The sequence below is a fragment of the Vipera ursinii genome, assembly GCF_947247035.1.
Source record: "Vipera ursinii genome assembly, chromosome: 1".
Lineage (NCBI taxonomy): Eukaryota > Metazoa > Chordata > Lepidosauria > Squamata > Viperidae > Vipera > Vipera ursinii.
The window spans coordinates 42294488-42315020 of NC_139512.1; the positions used below are offsets into that span (position 1 = coordinate 42294488).

Sequence of the window (20533 nt, forward strand, 5' to 3'; positions counted from 1 at the left end):
TGCCAAGCGTTTGAATTTTCATCATGTGACCATGGGGATGCTGCAATGTCATATGGAAAACATAAGTCACATTTTTCAGTGCTGCTGTAACCTCAAACAGTCACTAAATGAATGTAAGTGAAAGACTACCTGTATGGTCTCTTTCCTCTATTTCTTTGTAATCTTTTGACTTTGCACAACAAATTGTTTCATAAAATACTCATCCTGGCAGAATCTGCTAACTACTGTAAGCACAGACTATTGAACCTAATTTTAACCTGGTGTAAGCTACAGTTCGTGTGTGTGTGTGTGTGTGTGTGTGTGTGTGTGTGTGTGTGTGTGTTTAAACTCTTAATTGTTATATTTTCCAAAGATAACTGTAACTATGTTGAGGGATTTTTTTTAAAAAAAAATTCAATTATTTGAAAACAGATCTACTCTGAGGGAGATGGGTGGTTTAGAAATAGGAAATATAGATACATAGGTAAAAAGTCAGCCTATAATTGAGACATTTATTATATTCCTGTGAAAGTCCATAAATTTTCCAAAGGAAGTAATTGTGGCTAGTGATGAAAGCAAAAAAAAAAAAAAAGTAACCACCAATATATGTAACATTTGCTACTACATGATATAAAATGTATTTTTGGAATCAATTCAGAAATTTTGCAGATCCCTAGTAAATAACCTGGTTTCCTGTATCTTAGATTACATAAATGGAGGAGAACTTTTTACCCATCTTTCACAAAGAGAGAGATTTAATGAAGATGAGGTACAGATATATATCGGGGAGATTGTTTTAGCACTGGAACACCTACACAAGGTGAGACAATATTTTCAACTTTTTTGAAATAAATTTATTGAAAGGAAAAATGTAAGTGAAATTAAAGTTAATTGTATGATGGTGTTTTCACTTTGGGTGAAGGAGGCACAAAAATCTGTATTTAACATCTCACTACTGCATATGATAGTTTGTGAAATGTGTTTATATGACAAATAGTCACAAATCCTTCAGTTGACACTTCCCTAGAAGTGATATGATTGTTATCCATCTACCCATGCTTTATTTTCAGGTACATTTATTTTGCAAGCTCAGTGCAATGCCTAACTGCACTTAGAATTATTACTGACATATTTTTCATAATTCTACACTGCTTTGGACCATAGAACCATAACAACCTTTTTAATGCTAGTAATCAGGCAAAAAAAATTAAAAATATTATCTTCATTTTATATCGTTAACATGGGCGTTTTTTCTGTTTAACATGGTGTATATTTGAAATATATGGTTAAATGCCAACATGTGAGAATATTTTAACAGACTCTGCTTAGTAGTGTACAATTATTTTAATTTTTTCCAGTTGGGAATTATCTATCGTGACATAAAACTTGAAAATATTCTTCTTGATTCAGATGGACATGTAGTTTTGACAGACTTTGGACTAAGTAAGGAGTTTGTTAATGATGAAGTAAGTATCTACATATTAAGTGAATCTAAATAAGCCAGAAAATTCATGTATTGATTTTTTTTCTCAGTGAAACTTTCTTTTTCCCCCCATTGAGATGAGATGGAGGGATCAGATTTACCCTGTGGGATAATTTGTGAAAGAGAGAGAGATGTTTTAAAATAAACCTTTTAAATATACTAGTCCAAAAGATATTATATAGAGAGAGCCAAACATCTCTGAAGAAGACCATTAATTAGAATGATGTAAATCCTAGTAATAAGTTTTATCCTTGTTGTTTTTCCCCTGTGATTGTGGTATCAGTGACTACATTGGCTATAATATATTTTTTTTTCAGAATGAAAGAGCTTATTCTTTTTGTGGAACCATAGAATATATGGCACCAGATATTGTCAGAGGAGGAGATACAGGACATGATAAAGTAGGTTATTGATGATAATGAATATACTTGAGAGCCAATTTGGTGTAGCAGTTAAGAACAGAAGGCTGTGAGTTCTAGTTTTAATCTAGGTCAAATCAGCTGGAGGGCATTGGGCTAGTCCAGGGGTCAGCAACCGGAAAAAGGAAAAGAGCCACTCAGAACCAGTTCCATCACACAAACAAAAAAGTGGGAGCCGCAAAAAGTGCGCGCGCGTCCACTCATGCGCATGCGCAAAAAATATTTTGTGCATGCGCAAAATGGGAGGCACCTGCGCGGCGACCGGTCTCCCCTTTGGAGAGGTGCGCGCCGTCCCGTTCGGAGACCTGCCGTGTTCGTCAAACGGATGAACGCGGCACCAGTGCAAACGGGATGGCGGCAGTTTGGAGAGTGCACACGCACCTCTCCCAAGCCGCCGCCGTCCAGAGACCTGCCGCGTTCATCAAACATTGACAAACGCGGCAGCTGTGCAAACGGGATGGTGGCGGTTTGGAGAGTGCGCGCGCACCTCTCCCAAGCCACCGCCGTCCGGAGACCTGCCGCGTTCGTCAAACATGGACGAACGCGGCAGCTGTGCAAACGGGATGGCGGCGGTTTGGAGAGTGCGCGCGCACCTCTCCCAAGCCGCCGCCTTCCGGAGACCTGCCGCATTCGTCAAACATGGACGAACGCGGCAGCTGTGCAAACGGGATGGCGGCGGTTTGGAGAGTGCGCGCGCACCTCTCCCATGTTTGACGAACTCGGCAGGTCTCCGGACGGGACGGCGGCGGCTTGGAGAGGTGCGCGCGCACTCTCCAAACCGCCGCCATCCCGTTTGCACAGCTGCCACGTTCGGCTTGGAGAGGTGCGCGCGCACCTCCGCCCTTCGGAAAGATGCGCGCGCACCTCTCGGAACGGGTGGTGCCACTCTCCATTTTGAGAGGTGCATGCGCACCACTGCCCATTCAAAGAGGTGCGCGCGCACCGGGTGACTGGGAGCCGCATGCGGCTCCGGAGCCGCGGGTTGCCGACCTGTGGGCTAGTCATTCTCGCTCAGCCTGAAGAAGCAGAAAATAGAAAACCTCTTCTGAAATCTTGGCAAGAAAACTTCAGAGACTAGTCTAGATAGTTGCTGTGTATCAACACAAAACAAAAAACAGTAAAGATTAAATTACAACCTATTTTCTGGTAGATGAAATATACTTTCTGTATGTTTCAAATATATTTTTAATTGCAAGATACTTAGGATTTAAAATAATGAATAAACCAAGTATTTCAAAATATATAAAATTATATTAACTTCTCAGTCCTATGAATATGAGGGTGTATGTCTCTTATGCCAGAGATTCCGAACCTCCAGGCTGTGGCCCACTACCGGGCCGTAGCCTATTTGGAACTGGGCCATGCAAGAGGTGGGCCAATGTGCGCATAGCTCCACTCATGCAAGCGGTGCCCCAAACAAACAAAAGGTTTTGCGGAGCGATATTGTGCTGCTTCAGGTTTTCCATCCCTTTGCAAAAGCTTTTAGTGTGGGGAAGCCTGAAGGAGTGTGAAACCCTGCCCCAAAGGCTTCTTTCTTGCACGAGTGGAGCTATGTGTGCATGCACGGTCTGGTTCCCCTCTACCCACCCCAGCCCGGCCTCCAAGCCTGCTGTGTTATGCAATGTAATTGCTTAGAAAATAGGATTCATTGTCATAAAACAGACATGTCAAACACAAGGCCCGGGGGCCAGATCTGGCCCGCGAAGTGGTTTCATGTGGCCCACGAAGCCATCCTGGAAACAGTGAGGGAACAGCCCCCACTGTCTTGGCCCTGGCCCAGAGACCCTCCTTCTGCTAGAGACCCTCAGATCTGTCCCACTCCTGCCCAGGCCCCCATAGGCACCCTTGATGCGAACGAGTGCGTATGGCCTACTGGGTGGCCATGCCCACCCAGTAGGCCATACGCACTCTAGCCACGCCCACCCAGTAGGCCATGCCCACCCAGGCCATACCCACCCAGCCCCCTAAGGGCAACCTCAATGCTCATGTGGCCCTCAATGAAAATGAGTTTGACACCCCTGTCATAAAAGATAGTCACATTATTTGCCAGTGTAACAGTAACCTGTATATAGCCAAGTAATATGGAAACAGAAAAATCCAACTTTTTCTAAACTTTGACTAGGAATGATAATTGATGTTTTCTATTTTCAAAATGCTTTCTTTCATTTGAAAATAAAATACCTTCTATCTATTATGATGTACAATGTTTTTTATATAATTAATTATATCAGAGATTGAACCTGAAACTTTCTAAATGCAAAGCAAATGTTTCACTAGCCTTTAGCTGTTTAGATTAAAAAGTCTATTCTTTAAGAATTACTGTAATTTAAAAAAATTAATCAAGTTGTTTATCTTCTTCCAAACAGTAATTTTCTGGGGAATAAGTAATTTAAAGAGGTAACATCTAATTCCTTAACCTCCTGTCAAGACCCAGTATATTTAAAATAATATCAAACTAAGATTAGTTTCAGCCAGTGCTTTTTTTGTAAAAGAAAAAGGTGCCGGAACTCACACATGTTATACAACCCGCCTTGCCTACCCTACAAGGTTCCATCCAAAAAAGGTGCCGGAACTCCGTTCTGAGCATTCAATGAGAAAAAAAGCCCTGGTTTCAGCCATATTTCTAATTTTGGAAATGCAGTTTGGATCATTCACTGTCTATTAGTACAATATATCTTCTGGGGGAAAATGGAGGAGGGAATTCTCTGTATGTTTCTTCAGCTTTAGAAAAAGGACAGAATATATCTCTAATAAATGAGTAAATAACCAGTTGAAAATGATTAACAATAATTAAGATAGGTTGTTATGCCATCTCTATATGTTGCTTCAGCATTTCTGCCCTTAGTGAAATCTAATTCTGATTAAACGTAGCTCCATTTTTAGTTGATGGTAGTAGAGTTTTGTGGCCAAAAAACAGAACCATTTTTCTTTTTGCATATGTACTAGAGGAGATTTCCTTAGCTCATTTTCAAATGGTGATATTGTTATATATTGGTATCTGAATACCTTGAATAACTATTAATATCTTAACTGTTTTAAGGACTAATAGCATTAGCTATAGCTCACATTTTATACATTACCTAGAACTAAGGAGAAATTTCCTGACAATTAGAACAATTAATCAGTTGAACAACCTGCCTCCAGAAGTTGTGAATGCTCCAACACTGGAGGATTTTAAGAAGAGACTGGTCAAACATTTGTCTGAAATGGTATAGACTAGAGTTTCCTGCCTGAGGAGGGGTTTGGACTAGGAGACCTCCAAGGTCCCTTCCAACTCTGTTGTTGTTGTTGTTATTGTTATTATTTAAATTAAAATCTTTTCATATACTTCATATTTTTAAAAATAACTGAATAGTTTATTCTTATTTCCTAGAAGAATCACATTAATAATCTTCATTAGTACATATTTATTTTATAGGCTGTTGATTGGTGGAGTTTAGGTGTTCTGATGTATGAATTATTAACTGGAGCATCACCTTTTACAGTTGATGGGGAGAGAAATTCACAAACCGACATATCTAGGTAAGTTATCAATTCAAAAGAATGAAAACTTAAGACATTGAAGGGTTCTATTCTTGTATTTGTGTATTAGGTTAATTTGATTCAATTGTTTTTAAAAATACACATAGGATGTTAGACCCATCTCTTGTCATTACTTATTCTATTTATGTATTGTTAGGTTCAACAAAGATGGCATCCATCAGTTTATAAAATAGAAACAATAAAATACATAAAAGCTGATAAAAGCATCACTATAAAGCAGAAACTATAATAGTAATTATTCATTTCTTAAGGTCCTCCAGAACTACTGTCTTTAGGGCAGTGTGGGATTCAAATACCTGAACAACCGGTTCTCTGCTTGGATGCAGGTCTGGGCCTCTGAGGCCTAGAATGGACTTCTAGAATTGACATCTACACACTTCCTGTGGGCCGTTCTAGGCCTCGGAGGCCTCAGAGGCCTAGAACAGACTTCCGGAAGTGACACACACACTTCCTGTGGGCTGTTCTAGGCCTGGGAGGCCTCTTCCAGGCCTCCGAGGCCTAAAACAGACTTCCAGAATGGACATAAATGCACTTCCTGTGGACCATTCAAGGCCTGAGAGGCCTCCTCCAGGCCTCTGAGGCCTAGAACAGACTTCCAGAAGCAATGTGGGTTCAGCCAGTTCTCTGAACTCAACAACATTTAGCTACCGGTTCTCCTGATCCGGTGTGAACCAGATGAATCCCACTTTAGGGCCTTCTAATCGATAATTTCAAGGAAACTGTTCCATAAGACAGGAGGAACATTGATTGCATTAGGGGCAAAAATGTCCTCTGTGATATGAAACCGGCAGATCACTTACCATGGTCATATCTTGGATAGAGATATCCTTACTTTAGTAGTCGTCCACACTATGGTAAATTCTCATGTAGATTATTATAAAGTGAATGGAGATACACTATACTATGTTGTTATGTTTTAATTTATTATATTTTAATGTTTTGTGTCATTACTTGTGTTGTGAGGCTTTGATAATGGAGTATCTTATAAGTCAAAAGCTATCTTCAATGATAATCTAGAACAGTGGTGTCAAATTCAATTTCATTGAGGGCCACATCAGCTTTGGGTGGGTGTGGCTGGGGTGGGTATTGCCTACTGAGTGGGCATGGCCAGCTCACGTCACTCGCGTTGGGCGCCTTGCAGGACTGGGCAGGATTGGGGCAGGTCCGAGGGTCTCTGGCAGAGGGGAGTTGGGACCAGGGTGAGTGCTGCGGCATGGTCCACTGAAGGAGCATCACCATCCCTCTCAGGCCCTGCAGGGGGGGCCCTGGACAATGGCACGGACTGCCTTGGGCAGCAGAGGTCAAGTGCTCCACCTGGCCCTTGAGCTCCCATGGCGCCAGGACCTCACAGCCCTGTCTATCCAGCCGCACTTCCCCGAGGGGGCGCCCAGCTGCACTTGCCTCCTCCTTGAGGCTGCTGCTGCTGTGCTCACTCTCCTTGGCCAGGTTGCTCATGGTGGGTGCAGGAGGGCAAAGTGCATGGGTCAGAGGGAGGCCCACTCTCTCCATGCGAGGAGACCAGGTTTTGTAACCAAAGCATCTTCAGCAATAGGATGGGAGACCACTAGGGGATGGTGAAAGGACAACAGGGCTGCTGATGGCCAAGTGCTAAGGCAAGACTTTCCTCAGGCCCTCCCTCTCTCTCATTCCAATCTCCTTCCTTCCTTCCTTTCTTCCCTGCCTTCCTCCTTTTCATTTCCATCTCCTTCCTTCCTTCCTTCCATTTATTCCTGTTTCCCTCCCCTCCTTCCTTCTCTCCCTTCCTCCCTCTCTCTGTGCCCAGGAAGAAACAAGGGGAGGGGGAGAAGTTGGCAGTGCTTCTCTCAAAGAATAACAGAGTTGGAAGAGACCTTTGAGGTCTTCTAGTCCATCCCCCTGCTCAAGCAGGGGACCTATACCATTCCAGACAATGGAATATCCAATCTCTTCTTAAAAACCTCCAGTGAAGTAGCATCCACAACTTCTGAAGGCAAGCCTTTTCACTGGTTAGTTGTTTTCACAAGTTCTTGGTTCTAGGCTGGTTTTCTTCTTGATTAGTTTCCATCTATTATTGCCTTTGAATGCTTTCGAAAATAGGTTGACCCCTTCTTCTCTGTGGCAGCCCATCAAATATTGGAACACTGCTATCATGTCACCAACCCTAATCCTTTTCACTAAGCTAGACATACCCAATTCCCACAAACATTTGTCATATGTTTTAGCCTCCAGCCCCCTAATCATATTTGTTTATCATCCATTTAGACCGGATGGTCCCCCTGGTTTGGTTTATAGAACAGTGGCCACGAGCAGAGCCTTCTCAGAAACAGCACCCCAATTATAGAACTTTCTCCCAAGGAAAATATGAACAGTGCATCCCTCATCTGTTTAGAGGCAACTCCAAACACACTGTTCAGCTCTGTACACCGCCCTGAGTCCTCCGGGAGAAGCGGTATATAAAACAAACAAACAAATAAATAAATAAATAAATAAATAAATAACTACTAATATTTTTCTTCCTTAAAATACATAACTTTTAATATTGTTTTAAGCAGTGCTGGTGATGCTTTACAATAGCTGTCTTTGAGAGTTTTCTTGTAAACTAACCTGGATTTCTCCGAAACATTTAATTTCGAATTAGACATTGATTTAATAAGTTAGGCAGAAGAAACAAATGTTTAAATACATCTAAATCCCACAGACCTACTGCCTCCTAGGCACATACTGCAGAAAAAATAAGGCATTCTATTTTTAGCCAGCATAGCCACAGGATGATGGGAACTGTGGTCCTTGACACTCAAAAGACATTAGTTTGGGTAAAGTTGGATTAAATTATAACAGAACAGATGAGAGGAAGTAGAAGCAAGAAACACTTTCCACGTCTCCGACAAAATAATTGGGGGGGCAGTTGACTTGGCCTTTTAATTTCATCTCACGCCAATTCCTCTCAACTTCTCATTCAATCCAAAGAGTTCGATTATCAGCTGGATTTTAGGGAGGGGAGGCAGCAAGAATAGGCCACAAAGGCAATCTGTGAGTTTGTTCTCTCGCCTGCCTGCATACCACCTCAATGCAGTGTGTGTGTGAGAGAGAGAGAAAGAGAGAGAGATCCCCTTTTTGTAAGTTTGCTTACTCTGTTTGCCACGCTCCTCATTCCCCAAATTTTCGCTTCCCTGCTGGCTCAATCTCTCTCTCTCTCTCTCTCTCTCTCTCTCACACACACACACACACACACACACACACAAACTCTCCTTGCTTTCTCCCCCTTCTCGCTGTTTTCCTCCAGCTGCACCTGAATGGAGTGGGAGGTTAAAAAAAGAGAGAGGAGAGAAAGGGGAAGCTCCTCTTTTTTGTAACACCTCAGCTTCCTCCTCCTCCTCTTCCCTTTCCCTCCTGCATTCTCCCTCTCCCTCCCTCTCCCTCTCTCTCTCTCTCTCTCTCTCTCTCTCTCTCTCTCACACACACACACACACACACAGAGAGAGAGAGAGAGAGAGAGAAACCCTTCCTGCTTTCTCCTCCTCCTTTCTTTCCAGCAGCCACAGGCTCACACATTGCCGGCCACCGGCAGTTCATGACAGGCTTTGCATCCAGCTTGAGTACTGTGTTCCCCTCTCAGTCCCTACCACATGGTGGAGAGGGCAACCAGGAGCCGGCCGACGCTGGCTCGTGCCACCGTGCGCTCCCATCCCTTTCATCTCACAGACTGGGCACGCCCTAGGGCACTAGGCTTACAGAATGCCATGACCTGAGCGAGGAAAGTCATGGCCCAACAAAGCAGAGCTGGACGAGGAGAGGCCCAGCAAAGTGGGGTGTGGCCAGGTGTGATGGGGTTAGGCTGGGAGGGGAGGGGCAGGGTGAGGCAAATGAGCTGCAGCTGCGCACCACCAGCCCCTGATTTATGTGTGTCGGGGGGGGCGCCCAGCCGGGTTGAGTTGGGGCAGCAGGGGCCGGTCCCTTGCCATTCTTGGACAGGCCCGGGGCCAAATCTGGATCCTTGGGCTGATCTAGTTCACAAAATATGGTTACTAAAGTATCTACTTGAGCTGGGAATTAGGTATCATGTTTATATAACATCAGTATTACATTATCTTCACTGGCTTCATTGACTTCATGCCGCTAGTGTCTTATAATTTTGGCATCAAGGTTCTGACTTATGAACACAACGAAGTAAGCACAGCTGAGACGATTAAATGTCTAATGCAAAACTTTATTGAGTGCGCCATTTTGGCACTGATGAAAGTGAAAACCAGCTCTGAGTTTTCGTGCCTATTTTGCCATATTAAAAGACTAGAAACCTCCCTCCCTTCTTTGTGCAGATCACATTGCCCAATTGCAGGTTAGGCAGTTGTTATGAGAGAATCCACAGTCTTCAATAAACATATCTCCACTTGTCCTTACTTCTCATGATCTAGCCGGCAGGTGCTAACGGCTCACATTCCAATCTCCCCCCTCCCCACAAGCTGTTGGCAAGCTGCGAAGCAGTTATGTCTGAACCAGCCTGGTCACTCTGCGAAGCTTGACATTTGGTTTGTTTGGGGGTTGAATTCAAAATACTAAAATTTTAAATGCTTCACAGTTTAGGATCACAGTACAGTGTACAGTAGCATACCTTTTTCCTTCCTGCATATTTCTGCTTAAGCACTACAGTCATCTTTAGTGGCTTTGTTCTCTTACTTGTTCCTGCAAGTAAGGGAGTGGGTACTAGGAGCAGACATGGAAATGTTTGCCTTAGACTAGGTCCCTAGGATATCTAACATTTCTTGATTGGCTTTGCTTTTTTTTCCTTAGTAACAGAACAATTTCTTATTTATATGGCCTTTTAATTCCCCCCCCTAAATTTAGGGTTGCAGTTATTTTATGCTAGTTTATCTCTGCTTTTAAGTATCTGCTCTTTGATTGTTTTAAATTACTGTTTTAATTTTACTTAGAATAAATAATACAGTATATTTTAACTGCAGTTTGTTGCCTTGTATATTTTTTCCAGCTGTTATTGCAGGGCAATGAATACATTTTAGTTAGTTTTAGAATTCCCAAAATCAGCAACTATCCTTTTACTTCAGGAGAATATTAAAAAGTGAACCTCCATATCCACAAGAAATGACTGCGTTAGCTAAAGATTTAATTCAGTGTCTTCTAATGAAAGATCCCAAGAAAAGATTGGGTTGTGGTTCTGGGAGTGCTGATGAAATCAAACAACATCCCTTCTTCAAGGTAAAATCAATTTTGTCTTTGCTATAAACTGCTCATTTTTTATTGGCTATTTTTGTAGATAATATGCAGCAGATACTAGAAATAAAGTCTTTTCAATCTTATTACTGAAATATTAAATCCCTGGAGAGAAACATCAGATTCCTTCTGTGTTTAAGTGCCCTCTGAAACAGATTCACATATTTTAGCAGAACCTTGAACCTGGATAATTGTTCTAGTATAAACTGCTGTAAGTTTTTCCTTTTTATATTTTAAGGACATTTTAATTATGGTTAAATCATTTCACAGTTTGGCATGTAATAAAAGACAGCACAGTTGCCTCTGCCATCCACTTTACCATTTAGGCTTTAGAGCTGGTGGGGACCACTTAACAAATAGAGGGCCACCATTTGTCTCAAATTTACAAATGAAGCTTTTGCATTGTTGGATGGGGCACAAGCCTGATAATCTCAAAAAGTGTACTTTTGTGCACTGCTCCTACCTGTGTAGGGGCCATATTCAATGCAGGATATAACTGTAATCAGTCAATAAAAATGCCTCCTTACTTTTTCAAAAATATATGAATAATTTTTCTCAGTGCTATTACCATTATTTGTCATTCATTAAGCAGTTTCTTTGAACGGTGATCATGATGAACCATTCAGCAATTTATCCTTAAGTATATTTGCCAATAATACAGGTAGTCCTCGACTTACAACCGCAATTGAGCCCAAAATTTCTGTTGCTAAGTGAGAGAATTGTTAAAAGAATTTTGCCCCATTTTATGACCTTTCTTGCCACAGTTGTTAAGTGAATCATACAATTGCTAAGTTAGTTACTAATGCCTCCTTAAGTAACACCAGCTGCCTGCAATTAGTTCAGGTTCGCATCCCACCAGGCTCAAGGTTGACTCAGCCTTCCATCCTTCCGAGGTAGGTAAAATGAGGACCCAGATTGTTGGGGGCAATTAAGCTGACTTTGTAATAATGCCGCTTGGGGTGTGTGTGAAAGCCCTAATAAGCAGGCATATACATAGAATGAAGGCTACTGCTAAGCTTGTAAGCCGCCCTGAGTCTTTGGAGAAGGGCGGGATATAAATGGAATTAAAATAAAATAAAAAAATAAAAAAATAATTGTTAAGTGAATCTGGCTTCCAGATAGACTTGCTAGTCAGAAGGTTGCAAATGTGATCCCGTGACACTGCAACTGTCATAAATATGAGTTAGTTGCCAAGCATCCAAATTTTTATCACATGACCATGGGGAAATTGCAAAGGTTGTAAGTGTGTAAAATGGTCATAAGTCATTTTTTTCAGTCCTGTTGTAACTTCAAATAGTCACTGAACAAACTGTTGTAAGTTGAGGACTACCTGTATATCTTGATTAATTTGTAATCCTATGCATAAAATAAGTCCAATTATATTTGAGTAGATGTAAATGGGAAGCTGACATGATCTATTTTCTCTGAACAATATATATTGACAGTTGAAACAGTTACCTTTTTGTCTGTTCACTCTTTTCTATGTTTAATTTAATATATTGTTTCAGAAAATAAATTGGAATGACTTGGCTGCCAAAAAAGTGTCTGCTCCATTTAAACCAATAATTCGTGATGAGTTGGATGTTAGTAATTTTGCAGAGGAGTTTACAGAAATGGATCCAACATATTCTCCAGCAACCACTCCAGAGGCTGCAGACAAGCTATTCCAGGTAACTGGAAAATTCCAGCCATATAATAATATTACTAAAGTTTTGTGGAGAGAACATTTACAGATTAAATGAGACCATCCATCCTATTATCAAAATTATTGAAATTATTGACTGGCAATTGTAGTTTTGGAAGAGAGATATTAAAACTAGTATAAACAAGCACACTAAATATACACTGCTATTGGAAACTGTGCACTTGCATACCTTACATCCTGATGTCTGGGATAAATATGCATATCGTGGGTTTTGTATCATATGCATGTTTCATCACTTGCATTCCTGTACAGAATTCTATTCCAGTATTAAGAGAAAATCTTTTTTAAAAAGTAGCTTTCTTTGGGGCACATTAAACATAACTGGCACATAATAGATTGCAAAAAGATATAAAAAATGAAATTGTCAGCTAATATTATCTGTGACCCATCAGCTGAAATTAGTGATTGATTAGTTTGATTGAAACAAGTGATTGATTATATACGAAGAAAAAAATTGAAAAAGAAACTTAATATTAAGTTTTTGATTTTCCAGACATTTCCTTTAGAAGAAATAATATTTCAGAAATTGAGATTCTATTATTAATAAATGATTTAAATCTGTAGTATTATAAGCTTCAGAATAAAATTGCTAAGCACATTGATTTGTGCTTCTTAGATTGTAAGCAGCCCTGAGTCTTTGGAGAAGGGCGGGATATAAATGGGATTAAAAAAAAAAGAAAAATAGCTTGTGCATCTAATCTTTACAAATTAAAATAGTAACAGGATTTGAGAAAACTTGCTTATGGGCTGATTAATGCACTAGGGAAATTCCATGGCCTCTCAGGGGAAGGAAAAGTATTTTGCTTTCTCTGGTTGGTGTTGTTTTGCCTGCAAAGAGGATAAACTGAGGAATACAAGATGAAATTGTAAGGAGACATAGGAATGCTTGCAAAATAAGGCAGAAATGTAGAAACTGGCTGGGGAAGTATAAATTGTTATCTGCCAGTGGCATACGAGGTTTTGGGAAAAGGTAATACAAATTGCATAGAAATAGAAAGTAAAAGATAATAGCAAGATAAAGGAAACATCCAGAAATGCTAGTTGGACTTGAAAAGTATATTGCTTATAAGTGCCAGACGTGAAAAGCATATTGTTTGTAGGTGATAGAGTAGCTATAGAAATACCAACCGGCTCTTGTTTAAATTACTGCTTGTAGTTCTAGGCCACAGGTCTGGAACCCGCGGTTCTGGAGCCACATGCGGCTCTTTCAGATGACCATCAGGTATACTACTGGGGGCAAGAATCTCAGAAGAAATGGAGTAGCCTTCATAGTCAATAAAAGAGTAGGAAAAGCAATACTGGGATACAATCCTCAAAATGACAGAATGATCTCAGTTCGAATCCAAGGCAAACCATTCAATATCACAGTAGTCCAAGTCTATGCCCCAACCACCAGTGCTGAAGACGATGAAATTGACCGGTTCTATGAAGCCCTACAGCACCTTATTGAACTAACACCAAAAAATGATGTCCTTATCATCATGGGGGATTGGAATGCTAAAGTAGGAAGCCAAAAGATAACCGAAATAAAAGGCAAATTTGGCCTTGGAGTACAAAATGAAGCAGGGCACAGGATGATAGAATTTTGTCAAGAGAATACGATGGTCATAGCAAACACTCTTTTCCAACAACCCAAGAGACGGCTCTACACATGGACATCACCGCAGCCAAAGATGGAGAAGCTGTATACAGTCAGTAAAAACAAGACTAGGAGCTGACTGGCTCAGACCATGAGCTTCTCGTTGCAAAATTTAGGCTTAAACTGAAGAAAGTGGGGAAAAGCACTAGGCCACTCAGGAATGAACTAAATCATATCCCTGACGAATATACAGTAGAGGTGACAAATAGATTTAAAGAATTAGATCTGATAGACAGAGTGCCTGAAGAACTATGGATGGAGGTTCGCAACATTGTGCAAGAAGTAGTAACTAAAACCATCCCAAAGAAAAAGAAATGCAAGAAAGCAAAATGGCTGTCTGAGGAAGCTTTGCAAATAGCTGAGGAAAGGAGGGAAGCAAAAGGCAAGGGAGAAAAAGAAAGATACACCCAATTGAATGCAGAATTTCAGAGAATAGCTAGAAGAGATAAGAATGCCTTCTTAAATGAACAGTGCAAAGAAATAGAAGAAAACAATAGAATAGGGAGGACCAGAGATCTCTTCAAGAAAATTGGAGAGATGAAGGGAAAGTTTCATGCAAAAATGGGCATGATAAAGAACCAAAATGGCAGGGACCTAACAGAGGCAGAAGAGATTAAGAAGAGGTGGCAAAATTACACAGAAGAACTATACAGGAATGAGCTTAATGTCTCTGATAACCACGATGAGGTGGTCACTGACCTCGAGCCAGACATCCTAGAATGTGAAGTGAAATGGGCCTTAGGAAATCTGAGCAACAACAAAGCTAGTGGAGGAGACAGTATTCCAGATGAGCTATTCAAAATCTTAAAAGACGATGCAGTTAACGTGCTACGCTCAATTTGCCAGCAAATTTGGAAAACTCAACAGTGGCCACAGGATTGGAAAAGATCAGTTTACATTCCAATTCCAAAGAAAGGCAGTGCCAAAGAAAGTTCAAACTATCGCAGCATTGCACTCATTTCACATGCTATTAAAGGTATGCTTAAAATCCTACAAGCTATACTCCAGCAGTATGCGGATTGAGAACTACCAGAAGTACAGGTAGGATTTTGAACAGGCAGAGGAACTAGAGATCAAATTGCCAACATACGCTGGATCATGGAGAAAGATAGAGAGTTCCAGAAAAACATCTATTTCTGCTTCATTGACTATGCTAAAGCATTTGATTGTGTGGATCACAACAAACTGTGGCAAGTTCTTAAAGAGATGGGAGTACCAGACCATCTTATTTGTCTCTTGAGAAACCTATATGCGGGTCAAGAAGCAACAGTGAGAACTGGACACGGTACAACTGATTGGTTCAAAATTGGGAAAGGAGTCTGGCAAGACTGTGTACTGTCGCCCTGCCTGTTTAACTTATATGCAGAGCACATCATGAGAAAGGCAGGGCTATACGAATCAAAAGTTGGAATTAAGATTGCCGGAAGAAATATCAACAACCTAAGATATGCAGATGATACCACTAATGGCAGAAGTGAAGAGGAACTAAAGAGCCTCTTGTTGCAGGTGAAGAAGGAGAGTGCAAAAGTACATTAAGAAAACCCAAGATCATCGCATCTGGCTCTCTCAATTCCTGGCAAATAGATGAGGAAGAAATGGAGGTAGTGACAGATTTTATTTTCCTGGGCTCCAAGATCACTGCAGATGGGGACTATAGCCAAGAAATTAAAAGATGCTTGCTCCTGGGGAGGAAGGCCATGGCAGGGCTATACGAATCAAAAGTTGGAATTAAGATTGCCGGGAGAAATATCAACAACCTAAGACATGCAGATGATACCACTCTAATGGCAGAAAGTGAAGAGGAACTAAAGAGCCTCTTGTTGCAAGTGAAGAAGGAGAGTGCAAAAGTTGGGTTGAAACTAAACATTAAGAAAACCAAGATCATTGCATCCGGCCCTCTCAATTCCTGGCAAATAGATGGGGAAGAAATGGAGGTAGTGACAGATTTTATTTTCCTGGGCTCCCAAGATCACTGCAGATGGGGACTATAGCCAAGAAATTAAAAGACGCTTGCTCCTGGGGAGGAAGGCCATGGCAAATCTAGACAGCACACTAAAAAGCAGAGACATCACCCTGCCAACAAAAGTGCATATAGTCAAGGCTATGGTCTTCCCAGTTGCAATGTACGGCTGTGAAAGCTGGACCATAAGAAAGGCTGAGCATCAAAGAATTGAAGCCTTTGAACTATGGTGCTGGAGAAGACTCCTGCGAGTCCCTTGGATTGCAAGGCGATCAAATCGGTCAGTCCTAAAGGAGATCAACCCTGACTGCTCTTTAGAAGGTCAGATCCTGAAGTTGAAACTCAGATACTTTGGCCACCTAATGAAAAGGAAGGACTCACAGGAGAAGAGCCTAATGCTGGGAAAGGTTGAGGGCAAGAGAATAAGGGGACGACAGAGAATGAGGTGGCTGGATGGTCACTGAAGCAGTAGGCGTGAGCTTAAATGGACTCCAGAAGATGGTAGAGGACAGGAAGGCCCTGGAGGAACGTTGTCCATGGGGTCGCGATGGGTTGGACACGACTTTGAAATTAACAACAACAGGATTCAGAAAATTCATTATTTTGCAGATAATGTAAACTGGAAATGATTGCTTTCTATTTCTTCTCATATTACATTCCAGAGAAGGGAAGCGGAAAGATTAGGACTCAGGAGGCGGCTAGAGCTCTCCCTGACATGGTTAATTGGGATGTTTCCAATTAAAGCGAAGCCAAACAATCATTTTTGAAAACTATTTCAGCTTGCTTACTTCTCATGAAAAATTCATGCTGCCTTCTCTGATCAATCAAGATTGGCTACCTCCTTTCAAGTCTTGGCCATGTGGAACATACCCTTTACCATTTCCACACAGACTCTTTATTTTGCAAATGCCATTCTTTGAACAAGCAGCTATAAAAATATATCTATTTAGACCAATTTTACTCTATTTAGTTATACTACACAGGTTTAATCTAGTAGCAGTCATTTACAAAGTCTATCTCTTCTCATAGAATATATTGCAGAATATGTTGGTGCTAATAGTAATTGATCAGTTGCATTTTAACATGCTGTCTGAAGACACATATATAAATATATTTTGATGCATAGACAAGTATTTTAAAATTTTCAATTTTGGGTATCAGAATATAATGTCTTTCAAGCAAGCTTTTCTGTGATTATATAATGATGTATTATTTCCTTCAACGGAGTGGAATGTTCAAACAGTGATTGTTATTTTTCCCCCAAGTATGATTAACCTAATATTGACATTAGAGCTAAAATTAGATACTTTAAAATTTTGCACATAACTGATGTTTGGTTTCTTTATCATTTAGGGATATTCTTTTGTTGCTCCTTCTATCTTATTCAAACACAATGCAGCCATTATGGATCCAGTTTATTTTCTGACAAAACATAACCAACCTGGAATTACAAATATTGCGAGAAGTGCTATGATGAAGGTAGTCATAACCATTCAAATGTAAAATAATTCTTTAGTACATAACATATTTTAATGTGAAATATAAAACTTAATAGTTTTCTTTACTGTGATACAGGAATATCTTATTATTTGGGCTTATTTTGTTCGAAAGTAACAGTAAAACTCCTATATCCTGCTTATTAGCTGACATTTGACATGGATTCATTTAGTTAGCCGATGTAAGGCATAGAATACCGTATTAAGCTTTATCCAGGTCTATCAGGGAAGTTCTTACGTGCATGTTTTCATACCACTTAGAATAAGCTTAGTCTAGAAAGCGCTGCAGATTTGCTTATATTTTTTATTTATTTATTTATTTATTTACCGGTATTTATTTATTTATTTATTTATTTATTTATTTATTTATTTATTTGATTTATATACCGCCCTTCTCCTGAAGGACTCAGGGCGGTGTACAGGGCAATAAAAATAAGAATACAGGTTACAAGATTTAAAGTTGAATGATTCTGCCCAATGTTGTAGGTTAGTTAAAATAATGTTAAAACCCAAACCCATCAGGCCAGGCCGACTGGTTCGAATAGATAAGTTTTTAGATCACGCTGGAAGGAGCGAAGGTCGGGGGCCATCCAGAGTTCAGCTGGTAAGCGGTTCCAAAGGATTGGTGCACCCACCGAGAATGCTCTCCCCCTGGGGGTCACCAGCCGACATTCTCTGACCGGTGGTACCCTGAGGAGGCCCTCTCTGTGGGAACGTACAGGACGGAGGGAAGTTGACGCCGGCAGTAGGTGCTCCCGTAGGTAATATAAAACAGTGTCATGGGCATACATGGACACAGTAACATGCCTGGCCTCTGCTAATACTGCTTGAAGCATTGATGAATAAGCAACTTGTTAATAAGTTTTTTTCTTAGCCCAAACTATCTGGTAATGAAGTTCCTTTTGCACATGCCATTTAAGTGTATATGCTTACAGTTGTCTATTTTTTGTTTTATTCAGTAACTGTTAATAAATAAAATGAAGTATTGCATTTCAGGACTCTCCATTTTATCTCCACTATGAGCTGGACTTAAAAGAAAAACCACTGGGAGAAGGTAGTTTTTCCATCTGTCGAAAATGCTTACACAAAAAAACTAGACGTGAATATGCAGTAAAAATAATCAGTAAAAGGTATAAAAACAACCAATGCATTATTATTATTATTTTTAAAAAAATAAGTTAATTTCTAGAAAAGCCTGCAATTTAAATATTCTCTGAACAGCTTAAGCTGTTCAGGACAGCACAGTAGCAAAATTAAAATTGTAAAACTTTGGATGAAATCCTGAGGCAGTGGAATCATTATAATTTTACAATAAAATGTCTGGGGGGAAAAGCAGCATGGTAAAAAAAAAAAAACATAGCGGCTAGATATGTCCTCCTGGGAAAGTGCTATATTCTCTTTCCTTTTTTATCTCATTATGTTAAAGTTCGGATCTCCTATTTTATATTTCCTTTCTAAACTTTGCTCACTCTCAAAGGAAGCAGCATGATGATTACTGTATGTATGTTTATCTATATCTTTATACAAGCTGCCATTCACCTCCATTCTGAGGGGAAATTATTTGTTAACAATGTAAATGCTTTAAAAGATTATGTTTAGTTGAAACAAACAACTCTCTTACATAAAAATATTGAAACATTTTAAATACTTACAGCACATACTTCAACCCTGAGTTGATAGAGCATTTGAGTCATCAAGTCCATTCAACTGCTCAATGAATGAAGAAAACTTAATCCATTTAGTGATGGAAAGCCTGTCTTCTTATTTGGTTATTGGTTTCACTGTGAAGCTGCTCTTACTCCTGGGAGGTTTTTCCTAATAAGTTACAGGAAGGAATATTCTGATTAAGTGTTGCATTCTAAGATAGTAGAAAATAGCTTTTTGGATTTTTTTTCTTTTGTGATATCCCTTCAGATGATTCAAGAGTGATGTTATTCTGACCCATCAGTCTTCTGTTTTGAGCACTGAACACATCTAGTTTGGGTCTACAGATAGTCAATATCTTCTTATTTCTATTTCTGTTTTTATATTTGGGGGGGTGAAATCCTTTTTAAATATTGTCTTTTGAACTGAAATTAGTACTCAGTGTAGGATCTGTCCAATGAAGAATAGACTACACACTTTCTGATAAAGATAAGAAATGGAAACAGTTCTTACCCTCAATCATACAATGTGAAGAATACAAAGGTGCAAGTTCTTAATGTTACAAGGATCTTAATCATCTCCTTTGTCAGGTTGAAAACAGTTGGATAATCATATTAGAACATGGGTTTTAAAGGCACATTGTTTACATCAAACTTTGCAGTCTAATTTATAAAGATAGCACTGTCAAATCAGAAGTTTGTTTTATCATAATATTCATTGACTTAATTTTTCAGGCTAGAAGTCAACACTCAGAGAGAAATTACAGCTTTAAAACTCTGCGAAGGACATCCCAATGTTGTGAAATTGCATGAAATTTATCACGATCAGGTATTGCAATATGCTTTGCTTTCTGTATTTGCTCTGCCTAATCTTTAGAAAGCAAGCAAGAAAAGGTGGTGTGAATATTAGAAACATGCTAAATGAAAATGAAAGGAACACAAATGACAGTATATGGAGGGATTTTACTGTTTTTTCTGTTACAAGCTATGGAAACATTTTAACTTTCAAATCTTTCTTTTCACCTCTTCAGTTAAATTAATTATTGTTGTATATTGTGTTGGGAGGCACTAATAGACTCTGCCAGAACAACTACTCTGTTAAGAAATAAATATATATATTATAGTGTAAAGCTACTGTGGACTTACCTACCATAAAAGATGCTATTATATATCTTAATTTTTTTAAAAAAACTATTTACAAGCTAGAGAAGAAAGGGAAAAAACTGCAAACATCCTTATTTATTTACTAAATTAAACTTTACTTATATTCTGTATTTATTTCCATGCTAAGTTATACATTAACTAATTAAATTTAAGTCGACTCATTTCATGAGAAAAAATGAGACATGGGGAAAGATGTTTTTTCTATTATGCAGTGTCTACTTAGCTGTGTCTCTCTGTCTGTTTATCTACTCTTGCATACATGCTCCTTTATATAGAGAATGTACCAAAAGTCTATTA

The 20533-nt window shown here is 39.8% G+C and overlaps 1 protein-coding gene across 1 annotated transcript in view; it reads left to right on the forward strand.

Annotated features, from left to right (window-relative positions):
• The window catches only part of RPS6KA5 (ribosomal protein S6 kinase A5), a 41594-nt gene that overhangs the window by 12322 nt on the left and 8739 nt on the right, over positions 1 to 20533 (forward strand). The window contains exons 4-12 of the mRNA XM_083350213.1: positions 684 to 799; positions 1338 to 1445; positions 1780 to 1863; positions 5300 to 5403; positions 10464 to 10614; positions 12138 to 12299; positions 17287 to 17412; positions 18426 to 18559; positions 19808 to 19901. Coding sequence (XP_083206339.1) covers positions 684 to 799; positions 1338 to 1445; positions 1780 to 1863; positions 5300 to 5403; positions 10464 to 10614; positions 12138 to 12299; positions 17287 to 17412; positions 18426 to 18559; positions 19808 to 19901 — 1079 coding nt within the window. The remainder of the gene's footprint in view (positions 1 to 683; positions 800 to 1337; positions 1446 to 1779; positions 1864 to 5299; positions 5404 to 10463; positions 10615 to 12137; positions 12300 to 17286; positions 17413 to 18425; positions 18560 to 19807; positions 19902 to 20533) is intronic.